The following is an 18,340-nucleotide window of genomic DNA, read 5'->3' as shown; positions in this document are numbered from 1 at the left end:
CTCAGAAAGACAAGTATCACATATACTCACTCATAAGTGTTTTTCAAGCATAGCAAAGAAAATCAGCCCACAAATCACAATCCCAGAGACCTTAGACGACAATGAGGACACTAAGAGAGACATACATAGATCTAATCTACACGGGAAATAGAGAAAGACAAGATCTCCTGAGTAAATTGGTAGCATGGGGACCTTGGGGGAGAGTTGAAGGGGAGGGGAGAGGCAGGGAGGGGATCAGAGAAAAATGTAGAGCTCAATAAAAATAAATTTAAAAAGAAGTAAATTCACAGAATATGTTACACTTTTCAAAAATGCTGATATTTCTAACATAGGCCAATTCATTATAATGATATGAGGTTAGAAACTAAATAAACAGTAAATCCAGCTAACATATTTTACTTGGGTGTACTGTTGTAAAGCATGCATATTTTGCTACATTCTGTAGGAGATGAATTCTTATTAATCTTTCAATTTTAAACAAAGAAAAGAACTCTGGGCAGAATAATGGCTGCAATTACATTTGTGTCTGGTTAATTGCTTATTTTGTGACTTTTCACATGCCATAACTTCCATCCATTTAAGTAAAGAAGTAATAGGAATAGGAAGTATGTGATATTCTCAGTCGAGTTGTGCATTTTTAGTCTTCTTTAATGAGTGGTAGTGTTGCCTGCAGAGATGCTCAAGCTCCTGATGCCTGTAGAGGCATTTGATTGACATTTGACTGACCATCAGCTGTTATATCTCCTTCCAGTTTTACAGGTAGGGTTATTTGGTAATATCTAATAAAACTGATGACATAAACTTTGATTTAGTAATTTCACTTTAGAGATAATCTTCCACATCTACATAAGAACGAATGTAATAAAATTCTTGGCACCATTATAGCAAAGAGAAATAGGAAACATTTATCTAAGGTCAGAAGAACACTAGAATATATTAATACAATGAAATAAATAAACTCTATATGTAATAGATAACGTTGATTGATAAAAACAAGTTACATGTATCTACACAGCATAAACCATAGAGTTTATATATGTTCATAGTATTTGTGTAATGGATGCATACGGAAACCTGGCTTTCAGGTACCAGCAAGGCCATACTTTGGTTTATAGCCACTTAATTGGTTGTGACATCTTTTCCATTGGTTGATGCCATAATAATATTTGACACCTCCCATTATTGTGTGGTAAAGGCAATCAGAATGCATCAGATTCATAAGCAGGATGTTTGTCAAAAGATTACCTTAGGGGGGAAAGACGGAGAGTTATAACGAAGAAGAGCATACACAATTAACTTCAGCTATATTATCAACATCATAGTGATTAAACTAGGGTACACATACAAGAGTAACAGAGTTGTTCTTTAGATGCTTTTGTAGATGTAAAAACATTTATTTAAAAGGCTAAATAATTTAAATGGTTTTTTGTCTTTGTTTAGGCTGTCCTGGGGCTTAATTTATGTTGGCTTCATCTTCATTACTTCCATATTCATTGCAGTTATCATAACATCTGCCCAAATTATAGTGATGACTGGTTTCCCTGTCATATTCACACTCTTTTTCTTATATGGATTATCTTTGGTAAGTGCATACATTTATTATCACCTTTTACACATTAGATCATAGCTGTGAGTAGCAAACTTTAATTTCCTAGGAGGTTAGAAAGGCACTTTTTCATGTTTGGTGTGATGTGGTGTGTGTGTGTGTTTGTGTGTATGTGTGCCTGAGCACATGGATACACATGTGTTTGCTTGAGAACATTTTAATAGATATTTGAAAATAATGTAAATCCAAGTAAATTGGGTCTCTTTTTTTCCTAAGAAGTTTTGTGCATCCATAATGAGATGGTGCATCAAAAAATTTTTTTCATAAAATCTTTTATTTGAGGTATTTCAGGATTTTAACTGTGAATCTTTTAATTGCCTTTAATGAGTAAAAAATATCTTGCTAGGCAACTAATCCTACTGCTCAAGTTTACTCTTTATTTTATCATGGTGATCAACATTGGTCTCATGGAGGTAAATTTTCAACTTTATGTTGCATCTTCAGTAGATGCAAGTGAAGATAATACATTAATACCCAGAGTTAAAGTAAGAAAAAGGGAGGGGAAGAGTAGAAGGAGGGAAGGCTGCTATACAGCTACTCTGTGGACTGGTTTAACTATGATCATTAGAGTAGCTCTCCTATCAGGGAAAAAAGCCTCTGGGAAGTCTCAAGCTTCATTGAGGTGCTACTTCCACCGCCTTGTGTATCTCTAATATGAATTAGACACAAGCAAGGAACATTTTCTTCCTTCTATTTTTTCTTTTATCAAAATAGATTCTTTTCTCATACAATATATCCTGATTATAATTTCCCTTTCCTTTACTTCTCCCAGTTCCTCACCACCACCCCACCCCTCCAGATCCACTCCCTTTCTGTCTCTCATTAGGAAATAACTGGCTTCTAAGAGATAACAGCTAAACCTTATAAATTAAAGTATAATAAGATGAAACAAAAAATATATCAAATCTGGACATGGCAACCCAACAGGAGGAAAAGACTCCCAAGAGCAGGCACATGAGTCAGAAACACACTTATTCTCACACCCAGGATTCCCATAAAATACTAACCTAAAGGCCATCATGAATGTGCAGAGGACCTGGTGCAAACCCATGTAGGCCCTCAACTTGCTGCTTCAGTCTCTGAACTCACGTGCACCTTGCTTAGTTGGTTTAGAGGGCCTTGTTCTCCTGGTATCTTTCATCCCCCTCTGACTCTTACAATTTTTCAGCCTCCTCTTCCAGGGGATTCCCTAAGCTCTGAGGAGAGGGATTTGATGGAGACCTCTCATCTAGACTTTCTGTGAGTAATGTCTGGCTGTGAGTCTCTGCACCCACTCTCATCGGCTGCAGGAGGAAGCTTCTCTGATCATAACTGGATAAGGCACTGATCTATTAGTATAGCAGAGTATCATTAGGAGTCATATTATTGAATATTTTTTAGACCAATAATGTTTTCTTTTGCACTAGGTCCTTGGGCTACCTGGTCTCTGATTCTTGGTTACTGAAACAGTGTTGGATATGGGTTCTGTCTTGTGGAGTGGGCCTTAAGTCAAATCAGATGTAGGTTGGCTACTACCACAAGTTCTTTGCCACTGTTTCCCTAGCATATTTTTCAGGCAGGGCAGATTGTAGTTCAAAGGTTTTGTAGCTGGGTTGGTGTCTGTGTTTCTTTTTTGGTAGCCTGCAGAGCACCTTCCCACACCAAAGTGACTAGAACATAGGATTGAAGGCTCCGTGTAGGCTGCAGCTCCATTTCTCTATTTTCAGTGAGTTGTATGGGTGTTGTTTTCAGCAATGGACCCCTGTTGTCAATTTGCAGAATGCAACCCTTTGTCTGAGCCCCAGCTGGTTGTTTGGGGATTTCCATGGGACCCCCTTTAGCCAACAACTCAGTCCCACCACTGGAACCTCACCAGGTTACAAGAGATGGCCAGTTGAGACTCATATCCCCCATTACTAGGAAACATCATTAGAATCACCCTCATATAATTCCAGAAACTTTCGACTGTACCAGGTTTCCCATCCTTCAAATGCCCTGCAGTTCCAGGCATCTGTCTGCAGCCTCTGCCTCCACCCTCCCTCATACCCTAGTTCCTGTCCACACTTGCCTCCAGTCTGCATACAAAATCTGCTCTGTTTCCCCCTCCTGGGGAGATCCATGCATACCCCCACACCTCTTTTGGTCTATGGATTGTAGCCTGGTTATCATTTACTTAATGGCTAATAACCACTTATAAATGAATACATACAGTACTTATCTTTTTGGGTCTGCGTTACCTCACTAGGATACTTTTTTTCCTAGTTCCACCCATTTGTTTGAAAGTTTCATGATCTCATTTTTTTAGCAGCTGCGTAAACACACATTTTCTTTATCTATACTTCTGTTAAAAAACATTTCGGTTATTTCCAATTTCTGACTATTAAGAATAAAGCTGCGATGAACATAATTGAGCAATTGTCCTCGTGGTAGGATGAAGCTTCCCTTGGGTAGTGCCTAAGAGCGGTTGGGATAGCTAGGTCTTGAGATAGCTCAAATCCTAATTTTTGGAGGAACTACTGTATTGAGTTCCATAGTGACTGCATAAGTTTACAGGCCCACTAGCAATGATGGCATGTTCCCCTTGGTCTACATCCTTACCAACATAAGCTGTCATGTGTGTTGTTGATCTTAGCCTTTCTGACAAGGGGGATTGGATCTCTGGAGCAGCAGATAAGGAGTGGGTTCTCCTTCAGCCTACTTGTTGTCCTGGTAGGAGCAGCCCTTAGGTTAGCAGGCGGTGCCTGTTGGAGCCAAGATCCAGGATACAGTAACAAGGAGTGGGAGAAGGTTAGAAAAGGGAAATCTGCGGGATGGACAGGAGATGCGAGTTGGTGTGTGTGCATGGGAGGCAGCCACAGTTGCCAAATGTGTTCTGCTGCAGAGCTGGGGATGAGATCGGAGTATTGGATTTAGGGGAACACTGAGAAAGAAGAGCTCAATTTTGTTTAACTCTTAAAATGCTCAAGGATTTAAAGAAAGTGCCATATATGATTTGAATCATGCTTATTATAATTATTAACACATATTATTAAACAAATTAGTGGGATTTGTGGTAACATTTCCATAGAGGCAGATATCCTCTGCTGTTTGATTTATTCTTGACATTTTCCACATAGCAGTTCCCAGCCCCTTGAGTTTTTCTTTATTTTCTCACCTCTTCTCCTGCCCATCTTCCTCCCCATCCTTCTCTACACAGTACTTTCTGTATTTTCTTATCCCCTAGGATGATATCTACAGAAGTTGTGTAGATGGATAATTTTCCTCAGTACACTAATTTAGCTTTGCTTAATTCCCCAACATTGTTTTTCTACCCGATTCTTGGATTATCATTCAACTTTCCCTATCTCTTCTGTAGAAAGAAATGCCTAACAAATGGGTAGGACATGTATGGATTTTATTTTTTTAAGAGAGTGCAGAGCACAGTTGGTATAGCTTCACACTCCTCTCCCTTTCCCCTTGATAATACCTTGTATGAGCCATGAGCATGGCTTTGCAGCTTTGTGACTCACGACCGCTAATGTCTTTTCTCTTCCAGATAGCTGTAACCTTCCTGATGGCTGTTTTGTTTCAGAAAGCTATCCTCACCAATCTGATTGTATTTCTCTTTACCCTCCTTTGGGGGTGTGTGGGGTTCACTGTACTTAACAAACAACTCCCCACTTCTCTGGAATGGATTCTGAGCATTTTCAGCCCTTTCGCCTTCACCTCTGGGATGGCTAAGGTAAAAACACAGGTTATCGCTGTTGCTTAGAGAGGAATTAACACTTGACATCCCTTTCTAGTCCCCTCGGTCCTTAACCAAGAGCTTTTACCAGAGTAACTTTCCTGCTAAATTTGCAACATCATAAAAAATTGCCATTAAATAAAAACTGAAATAAAAACTGCTAGTTCATTAAAACTTCTGTGTAAACCTGTTTTAAAACATTTTATTGTAGTAGAGGGAGTGTCGGGGTTGCTTCCCACCGCCACCCGGCTAGCTTTACCCGAAATAATTACACGGAAACTGTATTCTTTTAAACATTGCTTGGCCCATTAGTTATAACCTCTTATTGGCTAGCTCTTACATATTGATCTAACCCATTTCTAATATTCTGTGTGGTACCACGAGCTGGCTTACCAGGGAAGATCTTAACCTGCGTCTGTCTGGAGTGGAAGAATCATGGCGACTGCCTGACTCAGCTTCTTTCTCCCAGCATTCTGTTCTGTCTACTCCGCCTACCTAATTTTCTGTCCTATTAAAGGGCCAAGACACTTTCTTTATTTAACCAATGAAATTAACACAAAACAGAAGACTCTCCCCCATCATTTTATTGTGTAAATTATGAATTAATTATGAAAATATTTAAATATGTAAGTACATAGTACAGCAAAATTCATATAGTCCATCAGTGTACTTATGAACTTTTAAAGGGATAGAATCCTGTGTTCATTGTAAAACATCTCTATATATACCATCGTTCAACGTGCATCCATTTTATGAAAATTACTTTCTTGCTGTTTACTTCCAGCCACATTTGGGGTTTGAAATGTAATTATTTGTTTAATCCGTATTTAAATTTATGTAAGCAACACTTTATTTAATTATTTGTGAAATTTAATCATTTGTTTAATTCATATTTAAATTTATGTAAGAGACAAAATATATTTTAAAAAATTAATGTTATTTACTCAGTATTACGCTATTAGGTGTCATGCATGGTCTTGTATATAACTACAGGATAGTGCTATGTACCATCTTATTGTATACCTATATATTTTTTTTATAATAGAGTAGAATTCCAGGGTTTGATTTTGGTAAAGCTATTACAATTATTCTTTAATCTGTTTTCTGTGTACGTAGGAGTCATATATTGGGACTAGTGTATACAAACTTTGAAACTCATGATTGTCAAGAAATACTTTCTAAAATGGTTACTTTATTTGACTTAACAAAACTGATGCCAGAAGATTCCAGTTTTCCTCAGTCTTCACCAACACTTGTTATTATTAAATTTTAGCCATTCTAATGAATATGTGATTTATTATTGTGCTCATCCATTTATATTTTTGTACATTTGATAAAACTGAATGCTTTTGATAAAATTAGATGCTTTTCATGTAATATCTTCTTGTGTTTTTCTTTTGAAAATTATCTATTCAGATTTTTCTTTCCCATTTCCACGAACTTCTCTGTATTCCTTATTACTTATAACAATTTCCTACATTTTCTGTATAGCAGACTTTTCCCACAAGTTATTGCTGGCTTTTCTCCTTTCTTAGTGATTCCTTTGATGAACAGAGATTTAAGAAAAAAGGTTTATTTATTTTTATTTTGTACATATGTGTGCAGGGCACACAGGCCCAGAAGAGGGCGTCAGATCACCTGGAGGTGGAGTTGCAGGTGGTTGTGAGCCCCTAGACTTACTGTGCAGTTATGGAGCTCTTGCCCAGCACTGACTAGAAGTGGAAGCAAAGGAAACTTTCAGCATTTTGCTACTATACATTGTGTTTCATAGAGACATCTCATTATCTCTCCCCCACTCATTCTGGTCCATGCAGAATTATATTGATTTATTTCAAATGTTGACTCAGTCTTGCAGCTTTGTTTACTTGTATAGTGCTTATTATTTACTCTGCCTTCATTAAAATATTTCTTTAAAAAGTTAACTTGCAAACTAATAATTATTGGTGCCATGTTATTTATGAGTTTAGGAATTTATTTTAACTTTTGTTTGAATCTTAGATTATTTTCCTGGAGTATGACTTGAATGGTGTAGTATTTCCTGACCCTTCAGGAGAATCATATGCAATACTAGTGACATTTTCCATATTGGCTTTTGATGGGCTTTTCTACTTGCTTCTGGCATTGTATTTTGACAAAATCTTGCTCTGTAAGTATTAATGGAATTTCTCTGACTTTTCAGTTATTGATTGCATAGAAAAGCTTTTCTTAAGATAATATTGAAATATCTTTAGGGGTAAGAATAAGTGTGTAATCTCATCTGATTAATTTAGTTATAGAGTAGATAATATTTACGCAAAATTATTCTAATAGTAAAACAATAGCATCATTATATAATTAAATTTCAAACACAATTATATATTAATTAAGTTTTGTTGCTTTTTAAATTATCCTTCAAAGTATTTTGAAAGAGTGCTAGTAAGAATTTGTCTCAGAACAACCTGAAAATGAAAAAAGAGACCATGAGAGTAGGAACAGGTGGACTGGTCATAGGGTGAGGCCAACGTGTCTGGGTGGACAAGACAGAGCACTAGGGAGTCGAGTCTGAGGGCAGTGGCGATATGCAGGTAAGGAAATCAAACATTACAAAGCACTTCAGAAGCAAACTTCAAAAACAATCATTAGTCCTTATTTTGGTTTGGCTAGGAATAGGCCATTACACTGTAGAGACATTTTCTAATAAGTATTTGTTAGTCCTTGTTCTCAGCATTTTCATGTTTTATTTATACTTGCATATATATAAATTGTGCATTGACTTTTCTTTATCTTGCCAATAATCGTGGAATTCACATAAGCCCAAAGTTCCTTCACATACATTTCTGCACATGACTTTATTTGCATTGTTAATTTATAATAGCTCCCCCGCTTTGATAATACCTGGTGTTGTTGTACATATTTATGAGTATTTATTTGTATGCCCATGGTTCATTTTTTTTCTGGCTTCTTTACGAAGATTCTTAATAACAAATTATATCTAATATCTTCTGTATTAATAAAAAAATTTACAATATTGTGTTCGTCTTGGAAAAATAATTTATGCATGTGTTGTTTTTCATTCATGTACAAATATGGATTTGCAGATTTCAGTATCATGTTCAATTATTTTGGCATGGTCAACTTATTTAAGTTTATAAACATATCTGTAATTTTTTATGTGCCCTATTAATAATTGTGTTTCAAAAACATTTTATTTCACCTCTCCTCATTGATATATTTGAGATTACATTTAAAAAAATTATTTGATTTATATTCTGTTGAAAGTTCTATTATATTAATTTTTGCAATGTTACTTTAAATTTTCATTGTTTATCAGTTTTCTTCTGAAGAATAGGAAGTTTGAAGGAAAAAATTTACATGGTGTTTGAAATTTCAAAGCGTTTCATCTTTTCTGAGCAAGGCTTCTTTATTCACTATGCTGATCTGATCTTGTTCTTGACTAATCAGATGGGGAAGAGCGCCGGTATTCTCCACTGTTTTGCTTGAATTTGTCATCTTGTTTCCGACAAAAGACCGGTAGCCACCAGGTCATCGAGAGAGGCGTAGACCCCGAGCTCCCTTCCGATGATTATTTTGAGCCTGTGGCTCCTGAATACCAAGGAAAAGAAGCCATCAGGTAAGCACATTGGGAGCTGTGCTAATATGAGTAGACAGCTAAAGAACTGTCAATCGACCTATCCGCGGGTGTGTAATAAACACCTAAGAGGAAAGCCTTGTCTTTGTAAACATCATTTTGAACCATTCACCCCCCATTGCAATCATCAGTTTCTCTTATGTGCTTCTTGAAAGGGGAATTCCCTTGGATTACCTCTATATGGTCTAACCGTGTCTTATCTTGTCTGACTTCCTGCTTCTATCTTTTAGATTTGTATTAAAACTTTTTTTCTTTTGCTATTATTATTATTTTTTTTTGAGACAGGATCTCCGTACAACTCCGATTGGCCACACACTCTGTTTATAAATCAAAAATGACCTTGAACTTCTGTTTCTCTTTCTTCCCAAGTACTTGGAATTGCAGGCATATGCCTCCATGCCTGAGTGAATGTCCTTTAAGGCAGAGAAATTGGATGTATAAAAGGCAGAGAAAGAAAATGTTATGTGGTAAAAGGGCAGAAGTTTGAACATTTCCAGAAAAACAAAAGAATGTCTGCCCCCAAATCAAATGATTCTTTCACTTCTGAAATCTGGAAAAGATCAGAAGTTTCTTTATTAAAATGAATATTAAAGGTGGAATGAAAAAAAATAGAAAGGAAAGGAAAGGACATGACTGCTCCTAGGTTTGCTGGAGAAGCACATTTATTGTCAGTATGTGGGAAGAGCATAGCCAGAGCCAGGGACATCTGGGGGAGTCCAGAGTGGACTTGACCAGACTGAGCTGGGCCATCTGGAGAGATGGGAGAGGAGAAGAGAGACAGGGAAACCAGGTGCAGCAGCCAGGTGGCCTAAGGTCCAAAAGGGCAGGTAAACAAAAAGTCTGGATTGTTTAGGAAATAGTCTCCGGGGGAAGGCCAGCCCAACCCTTGGGCTGGAGAGTTCAGGGTAGAGGGCAGGGTATGCGAGCCACACCCTGTAACTGGTAGGGACTGAGGGATGCTGGGAGAACCTGAGCCAGATCCAGCTTTGATCTGTTAAATAAGCACCTCAGCCTATGTCCTGTGTTTGAAACTTGACAAAGACCAGCTTTAAAGGACATGTAAGGCCAATGGACATCATACTATACAAAGGCAGTCTTAAATAAAATTTCTGATGAGATGTAATCTCTTTTAACTTTTATTTATTGCTCCTTAATAATCATATTGCTGTATTTGCTGTATAAATGTTAACGTGAGACTAAAGCCAAATGACAGACAGAGACAAAATGAGTCTGATACTGAGTCTAGAGAGTCTCATTTATTTTCTATTTCAGATGAAACAACTAACGAAAATAATTATTTGTGTTTATGAGCAGTCAAGTTATATCACATGTTATTTGCTGTAAAGTATTTTTTACATCCACTGATATCTGTCTGTGCTATTTTTACCTGTGCGTATTGGCTAATATAAAGTGCCTCTTTATTATTTCAGAATAAGAAATATTAAAAAAGAATATAAAGGGAAGTCTGGAAAAGTGGAGGCTTTGAAAGGTAAAAAAAATATTCATTCTTTACTTGACTTAACTATTAATACTAAAACCCAGGAAGCTTTCAGAATGAAAATGTAAATATACTAATAAAACAGGAAAAAGAAGTAAGAACACAAGTGGCCTAACTCTGCCATCTGAACATTAACAATCATTAAGACTTTATTGTAAATCCTTCCAGATATTTCATGAATTTATTAGTTTACAAGAATATGATCATACTGTGAAAAATATAGTATTATTTTGCTTTTTACAATGGCTTTCAAACACATTTTTGTATTTGTAGTGTCAGGGAAGAATGCTAGAATCTGATAAAAATTTTTAGATAGTCATAGAATTTGCATAGTTCAATTAATAATGTATTAGTCAACCAAAACAAGACTAATGAAACTTTTGACAATGAATTTAACTAGCAAATCGGTATCTTATGACAGTTTTTAATTTTTATGATTAAGCATATTATAATATTAAATATTCTAACATATATAGTTTTATATAACAATCATTAAACAAGTTATCACATAATAGCTACATTTTGTAGGTATAGTTGCTTTTATTAAAAAATTCTTTTTAGGCTGAGTGTGGTGGCACATTTATTTTCTTTCTTCTTTTCTTTTATCAAAAATAGTTTTCTTTTCTTACATAATATATCCTGAATATGGTTTTCCTTCTCTCCTCCCAAATCCTCTCCATTTCCCTCCCATCTGTATCTACTCCCTTTTCCTTATTATAAAAGAACAGCCTTCCGAGAGATGACAACAAAATGTAGCAAAATAAAATATAGTAAGATAAAACACAAGTCATCACACTGAAGTTGGACAAGGCAAACTAACGGAAGAAAAGAATCCTAAGAGAAGGCACAAGAATCAGAGACCCACTCATTCACATATTCAGAGACCTATAAAAATACTAAACTGAGGGCAGTGGTGGTGGTGCACACCTTTAATCCCAGCAGTCAGGAGGCAGAGGCAGGCAGATCTCCGTGAGTTCAAGACCAGCCTGGGCTACAAGAGCTAGTTCCAGGACAGGCTCCAAAGCTACACAGAGAAACCCTGTCTTGAAAACAACAACAACAACAAAACAAAAATATTAAACTGAAAGTTATAATATACACGCAGAGGACCTGACCCATGTTGACTCTATGTCTGTTGTCTCAAATTCTGTGAGTTCATATGGTTTTTGCTCAGTTGATTTAGAAGGCCTTGTTTTGGTGTCCTCTGCCCCCTCTGACTTTTACACTGTTTCCACCTCCTGTATTCTTTCGTGCTCCCTGAGCTCTGAGGGGAAAGATTTGATGGAGATATCCCATTTAGAGTGGTGTGTTTCAAGTTTTCTCTCTTTACATAGTGTTTGGATGTGGATATCTGTATTTGCTCCCATCTGCTGAAGGAAGAAGCTTCTCTAATCTATGAATATAATAGACTATCATTAGGAGCCATTTTATTGTTTCATGTTCTTTTTTTAGACCAGTATTATTTGGGTTTTACTCTAAGTCTCTGGGCTACCTAGTCTTGGTTCTGGTCACCCAAACAGTGTTGGGTATGGGTTCCATCTCATGGAATGGGTCTTAAGTCAAATTGAATATTGGTTGGTAACTCCCACAAGCTTTGAGCCATCATGGCCCTAGCATATTTTACAGGCAGAGCCGATTGTAGATCAAAAACTTTGTGTCTGGGTTGGTGTTTATATTTCTCTCTTGGTAGCCTATAGAGTACATTTCCGTACCAAAGACACTAGACCATAAAGGTGAAGGTTCTATGTAGGCACCAGCTTGACCTCTCCATGTTCAGTGAGTTGTGTTGGTGTTGTCTTCAGCAATAGGACTTTGCTGTCAGTTTGTGGAGAGCAACTGATAGTCTTGGCAACAGCCTTGGTTGTTCTGGAGATTTCTATGGGACCGTGTTGACCCAACTCAATTGGATGTAACCTAGTCCTAGTACTGGAAGCTTTGTTTGGTGACAAGAGGTGGTCAGCTGGGACTTTGTCTCCCTCATTGTTTGGAGACTTCATTAGGATCACCTTTATATATTTTAGGAAGTTTCTACTGCAGTAGGTTTCTATACCACCCCTAAAACGTCCCTCAAGTCTAGCTGTCTTTCTCCACATTCCCTCTCTTAACCTCAGCTCCCTTCTTCCTCCACTCCTGATCTTTATGGATTTTGGATATTAGTCCTCTATTCAGGGTGGGGTGGTAAAAATATTTTCCCATTCTGTAGGCTGCCGTTTTGTCCAAATGATGTTTCATTTGGTTAGCACTCACTTTTAATCCCAGCATTTGCGAGGCAAAGGCCAAAGGATCTCTGTGAGTTTAAGCTCAGTGTGGTCTTCCTTGAGAGTTCTGGGCTAGTCAGGCCTACATAGTGAGATCCTGTCTAAAATAAATATATAAGGAAATAAAGTAAGACGTGTGTTTTACAAAAGACCGAGTCTTCCAAAGCTAAAATAGATGATCGTAAGCCCAACTTATGTCCTACTCTATCTGCATTGTGTAACAACTGCACACTTCTTAGTATTATTTATTCCTCTGAGATTGTATCTTGGAGGACTCAGTGTATATGTGAACAATTTTATTATACCTTGATTTTTTTTCATTAAATGTCAGAGGCTGTGGAAATATATAGCATATGGCAACTGGTAATTCAGGTGTTGACCCTCCATACTCTGATGGAGACAATCCTGTCTAGCAAGGTTTAGAGGAGCACTGTCTCTGAACCCCGTTGCTGGTGTCTGTAATTTCTCTCATGTGCCACTGCATTTTTTCCCTAGAAGCTTTGGGTGTTTCCCCACTGCTTTTGTGGTTATCTCCAGAAAATAGTCCATCTGCTGGGCACATATATCTGTGTGTGATCAAGATGATGACTTTTCATTTAGCTATATAGTTTTTATACATACATATATGACATGCTTCATAACTGGGTCTATTTGTCCCACAAGAACTATGGACACTTAATAGCCTGCCTTGTTCTTTTGCTCAGACTAACTGCACACAATTAGCTCACTTTCATCTTGGAGCAAGCTCAAACTAGACTCAAGACTTTTTTTGCAAATAGATCATAAGTTTGAAACCTTACAGCTATGTACAAGGTCAGAGCCACAGATGTCCAACCAAAGTTACTAAGGAAAGCATGCCAATTCTTTGCTTACCAGTCTACTAATCATAGACCTATGTCTCAGAGTTGTCGTTGGGCACTGTGCCCCCTGGTCATGCTCTTGCTTTTATGGCCTTGGGACCTTATGTTGTCATGTCAGTGGCTCAGCTCCCTCATCACTTACCCGAAGAATGTGCTCCAATGAGGAGGTAACTCTTGTATTTTCTTTATTGTTTGAAGGCTCCTGAAGGAGAAGAGTTTCTATAATAGAAGAAGAATAAACTGCTAGGAATTAGAAATCAGATAGAAGAATTACAATAGAGAAATAACAATAAAGAAACTGGCATGAAAAAATACCGAGTGAGAGATTTATTTTCTATTCTCAGATCCCAAGCCTTTGCTTGCCGTAACATTCTCTCTGAACCCTGAAGGAGAATTGGAGGCTGATACTCAAAAGCCCTCATTAATTAAATACCACCCAGATCTTCCATTTTCTTCTTAAGTTTGGCTCAGGATGTATTGAAGCAATTTTAAATTTTTAAAATTTCAGAGCACATTATGAACTACCTTGGCACTTACCAGAGTCACAAACAGCATTTTTTGAATGTCTTCAAATTTTTCTTCCATTTTTACAGTCAATAGCACTTTAAAAATTTAAAGCACTGGGTGTCAAGACATAAATAATATACAAATGTTCTAATTGGAGAGTTTCCACATGGAATTGCTCACTGAAATCCAGAAGGGCATTCCTTTCTCTAGGCTTTCTCTTCTTGCAACTGCTCCTTGTGGCTATCCTGGACCACCATCGAGAACTTGGTTTTACAATCTCTGTGGCTAATAATAAATAATATTGCATTGTATGAGTAACAGAGTGAGTGCAGCTGCCACACCAATGCCTGACATTTACCTTATTTCTAAGCCTTCACTGTCCTAAAATACTGAAATGAATATTTGCTCAATGTCTGTTAAGATCACTGTCTCCTGAAGATTGGTTTATATGAGCAGAATCACCGAAAAGATTTTAAAGATTCCTGATTCATACTTTAAATCACTTACCTCCAAAGTTATAAAACCCATGCTTATAATCTATACATATTTAAAACAGTGATAGTAATAAACAGTCTATTAAGCACTTAGGTATATTATGAATTATGCTAAGAGCTTTATGTGAAAAAATCTTATATTTAATTTTATGAAGGTCAAATTATTTTTCTCATACGTTGCTGATGAGGAAACCGAGTTTTAATTATTGTTGTGACTAGGATCAGTTCCAGGGCAACCAACACTACGTTCCTCTTGCCCTTGAAAATGCTATGTATCATTATTTCATTGTATTTAACTTATCTCTTAGCTAGCTAATTAATTAGTGTGTGTGTGCACATGTGTGTGATGCATTTATGGAGGAGGGCACATGGACCACAGTATTAATGTGGAGAGGAGACGATAACTTTCTGGAACTGGAACCCATTTTTACGTGGGTTCTGGAGATAAAACTCAGGTTGCTAGACTTCCTCACCGTGAGCCTCTATCCACCCACTGATCACCTCATTGACCCGTATTATATACTTTTTTTTAAAATTTGAAAACAACCAATATTCCTGGCTAGTCGGGGCTACACAGCTACATGTTTTCTCAAAATTTTTAAAGAAAAACAAAACACAAATATAGAGTTGCTAATGTATATTTTTCATTGTGCAGCACCATGGTTTTTCTTTGGTTTTGTTCTGTTTTCTTTGAGACAATATCTCTGTACACCTGGAAGTCCTGTTGGAATCTCATTGTAGACCAGGTTGGCTTAAAACTCTTAGAGATCTTCCTTTCTTCTCTGCTTCCTAAATGCTGGGATTAAAGGCATATTCCACCACATCCCAAGCAACATTTTTAAAGTGATTCATCTTTTTTTTTTTTTTTTTTTTTTTTTTTTTTTTTTCTTTTTGAGACAGGGTTTCTCCATAGCTTTTTTGGTTCCTGTCCTGGAACTAGCTCTGTAGACCAGGCTGGCCTCGAACTCACAGAGATCCGCCTGCCTCTGCCTCCCGAGTGCTGGGATTAAAGGCGTGAGTCACCACTGCCCGGCTAAGTGATTCATCTTTTAAAAATTATTAATTTAAAAAGTAATTTATTAATTTTTTAAAAAAAATATTTATTTATTTATTTATTATGTATACAATATTCTGTCTGTGTGTCTGCCTGCAGCCAGAAGAGGGCATCAGATCTCATTTCAGATGGTTGTGAGCCACCATGTGGTTGCTGGGAATTGAACTCAGGACCTTTGGAAGAGCAGGCAATGCTCTTAACCGCTGAGCCATCTCTCCAGCCCCTAATTTATTAACTTTTATTTTTTAAATGTTTTGGTCCATCCCAGACTTCTGCTAGTCTGGATTCTAAGGTAATACCATATTGTATGTATTTTACTGATGTCAATGCGTCAGTGGCATTATTTAAGTTACCATAGTTCTTCAGTGTGTTATAGAAAGTTTTGATAAATTCATCATGAAATTCAGTTGTTTTGTTCTATGTGTAGGACTAACCCTAATCCTCTGTTATTGATAATGTAATATCTTTTACTGAAAACAGGATTGTTCTTTGATATATATGAAAGTCAAATCACAGCAGTTCTGGGCCACAGTGGAGCAGGAAAATCTTCATTACTAAATATCCTCAATGGATTATATGTTCCAACATCAGGTAAGCAAAAAGCAATACCTCAAAGACAAGATATTTGATAAGAGAATAGGGGTAGATATATGCTTGTCATTTTAAATTCTATGGCTTGATGGATATAATCTTTATCAAAGTTGTTTTCTAGAACTATATGATTTTCAATGTACTACTCACTTCCCAGATTTCATGGGAATCACTAGTATCACTGTGTGTTATCTCTAAGAAAATGTATTGCATAGCATGTACTTATACTAAGAATAGTAATTGTTCACAAAGTTGTAATCTTATATATGTATGAGCTTATGCCACAATTTTTTTTATTGAATGAGATCTCCAAATATAAATGAAATATGTTACCTTTTTAACATTAAAATATTTTAACGTCTACTTTCTAGGATTAGTCACCGTCTACAATAAAAATCTCTCTGAAATGCAAGACCTGAAGGAAATCAGAAAGATAACTGGTGTTTGTCCTCAGCATAATGTTCAATTCGGTGCACTCACTGTGAAGGAAAACCTCACCCTCTTTGCTAAAATAAAAGGGATTCTTCCCCAGCGTGTAAAACAAGAGGTAAACTGTTTACTTGAATTACCTGAGTTCCCAACCATCCACTGTGTTCACTCACAACCACCGAATTCTCTCAGTCACTTATCTACCTATGTATGAATGGAATGAAGCAAAGAAATCCTATAAGATTGCCTTCTTTAATGGATGGTCAAATTTGTAAAATTTGGATCGTCTTGTGTTTTGAGCTTTGCGTATTTCTCACATAGGTACAACAAATTATACTGGAATTGGACATGCAAAGTATTCAGGATAACCTTGCTGAACATTTAAGTGAAGGACAGAAAAGAAAGCTCACCTTTGGGATTGCCACTTTGGGAGACCCTCGAGTACGTAAGATTATGCATGGGGAGAAAGGAGCTTTCCATAAGTGAGAGCTGTGCTTTTCTATCACTAATGGTGGCAGAGCTTTAAATGTAGCGTGTCAGGCAAGAACCCGCTGGGCTTGCCTATACAATGAAACACCACTATTTTATTTGTTTGTTGTGTTTTACTTATTTTCTTTCTTTTTTTTTATTAATTAATTAATTTAATTATTAAAGATTTCTGCCTCTTCCCTGCCACCACCTCCCATTCCTCCCCCTCCCCCAATCAAGTCTTCCTCCCTCCTCAGCCCAAAGAGCAAGCAGGTTTCTCTGCCCTGTGGGAGGTCCAAGGACCACCCACCTCCATCCAGGTCTATTAAGGTGAGCATCCAAACTACCTGGGCTCCCACAAAGCCATTACGTGCAATAGGATCAAGAACCCATTGCCATTGTTCTTCAGTTCTCAGTAGTCCTCATTGTCTGTTATGTTCAGCGAGACCGGTTTTGTCCCATGCTTTTTCAGACCCCGGCCAGCTGGCCTTGGTGAGTTCCCGATAGAACATCCCCATTGCCTCAATGTGTGATTATTTTCCATGTTATTATGTGGAAACAGTTAACTTGGAGGAGTCTTACTTTGGATATCTTTACCCTCTGTAGATTTTGCTCTTAGATGAACCTACGGTTGGACTCGATCCCTTCTCAAGGCAGCAAGTGTGGAGTTTCCTGAAGGAACGCAGGGCAAATCGTGTGATTCTCTTCAGCACTCAGTTCATGGACGAGGCAGACATCCTGGCTGGTAACGGATCCTTGTATTGCAGTGTCATGTTGAAAACTTTGGGAAATTTATATGTCCCATTTATTCCTAGGGCAAGAACCCTGTTCTCATTACTGCAACTCCAGAGCAGTCTAGAGGATAGCAGAATCCAGTCCTGTCCTGGAGTTCCTCTGTGGCTGTCCATTTGTTGGGTTGTAGCCAGTAATGAAAACTCATGATGACGTTTTTCAGATCATCTGTCTGTTTCCTTAAACTCCCAAATCTTTAATATATGTTTAAGTGGAAAATTACTGCCTGTCCCTTATCATCCAGATAAAGGCTGTACTCACCTGTAACCTGGAGTGGTCACTATTTTCCTGATTAGAAAGTGCTGGAGGAAAGTTAAAAGGATTAGCCCTGGGAGATCCAATTACATCATTTTTAAGATGTTTCAAAATTTCAAATGTGCAGCAGGAATAGTTATTTCTCGTAGAGCATTTCTTTGGAATTCTGAGCTTTCATTTCTCCGCTTCCTTTGCTG

The 18,340-nt window shown here is 37.3% G+C and overlaps 1 protein-coding gene across 1 annotated transcript in view; it reads left to right on the top strand.

The window, feature by feature from the left end:
* Positions 1 to 18,340, top strand: part of LOC130878091 (ATP-binding cassette sub-family A member 6-like) — a 66,003-nt gene that overhangs the window by 8,154 nt on the left and 39,509 nt on the right. The window contains exons 6-14 of the mRNA XM_057775872.1: positions 1,441 to 1,582; positions 5,121 to 5,306; positions 7,308 to 7,455; positions 8,751 to 8,919; positions 10,368 to 10,426; positions 16,089 to 16,199; positions 16,571 to 16,746; positions 16,950 to 17,069; positions 17,703 to 17,841. Of these exons, the coding sequence (XP_057631855.1) occupies positions 1,441 to 1,582; positions 5,121 to 5,306; positions 7,308 to 7,455; positions 8,751 to 8,919; positions 10,368 to 10,426; positions 16,089 to 16,199; positions 16,571 to 16,746; positions 16,950 to 17,069; positions 17,703 to 17,841 (1,250 nt within the window). The remainder of the gene's footprint in view (positions 1 to 1,440; positions 1,583 to 5,120; positions 5,307 to 7,307; positions 7,456 to 8,750; positions 8,920 to 10,367; positions 10,427 to 16,088; positions 16,200 to 16,570; positions 16,747 to 16,949; positions 17,070 to 17,702; positions 17,842 to 18,340) is intronic.

The sequence above is a fragment of the Chionomys nivalis genome, chromosome 7, assembly GCF_950005125.1.
Source record: "Chionomys nivalis chromosome 7, mChiNiv1.1, whole genome shotgun sequence".
Classification (NCBI taxonomy): domain Eukaryota; kingdom Metazoa; phylum Chordata; class Mammalia; order Rodentia; family Cricetidae; genus Chionomys; species Chionomys nivalis.
This window is presented reverse-complemented; position numbering and strand designations above follow the sequence as displayed.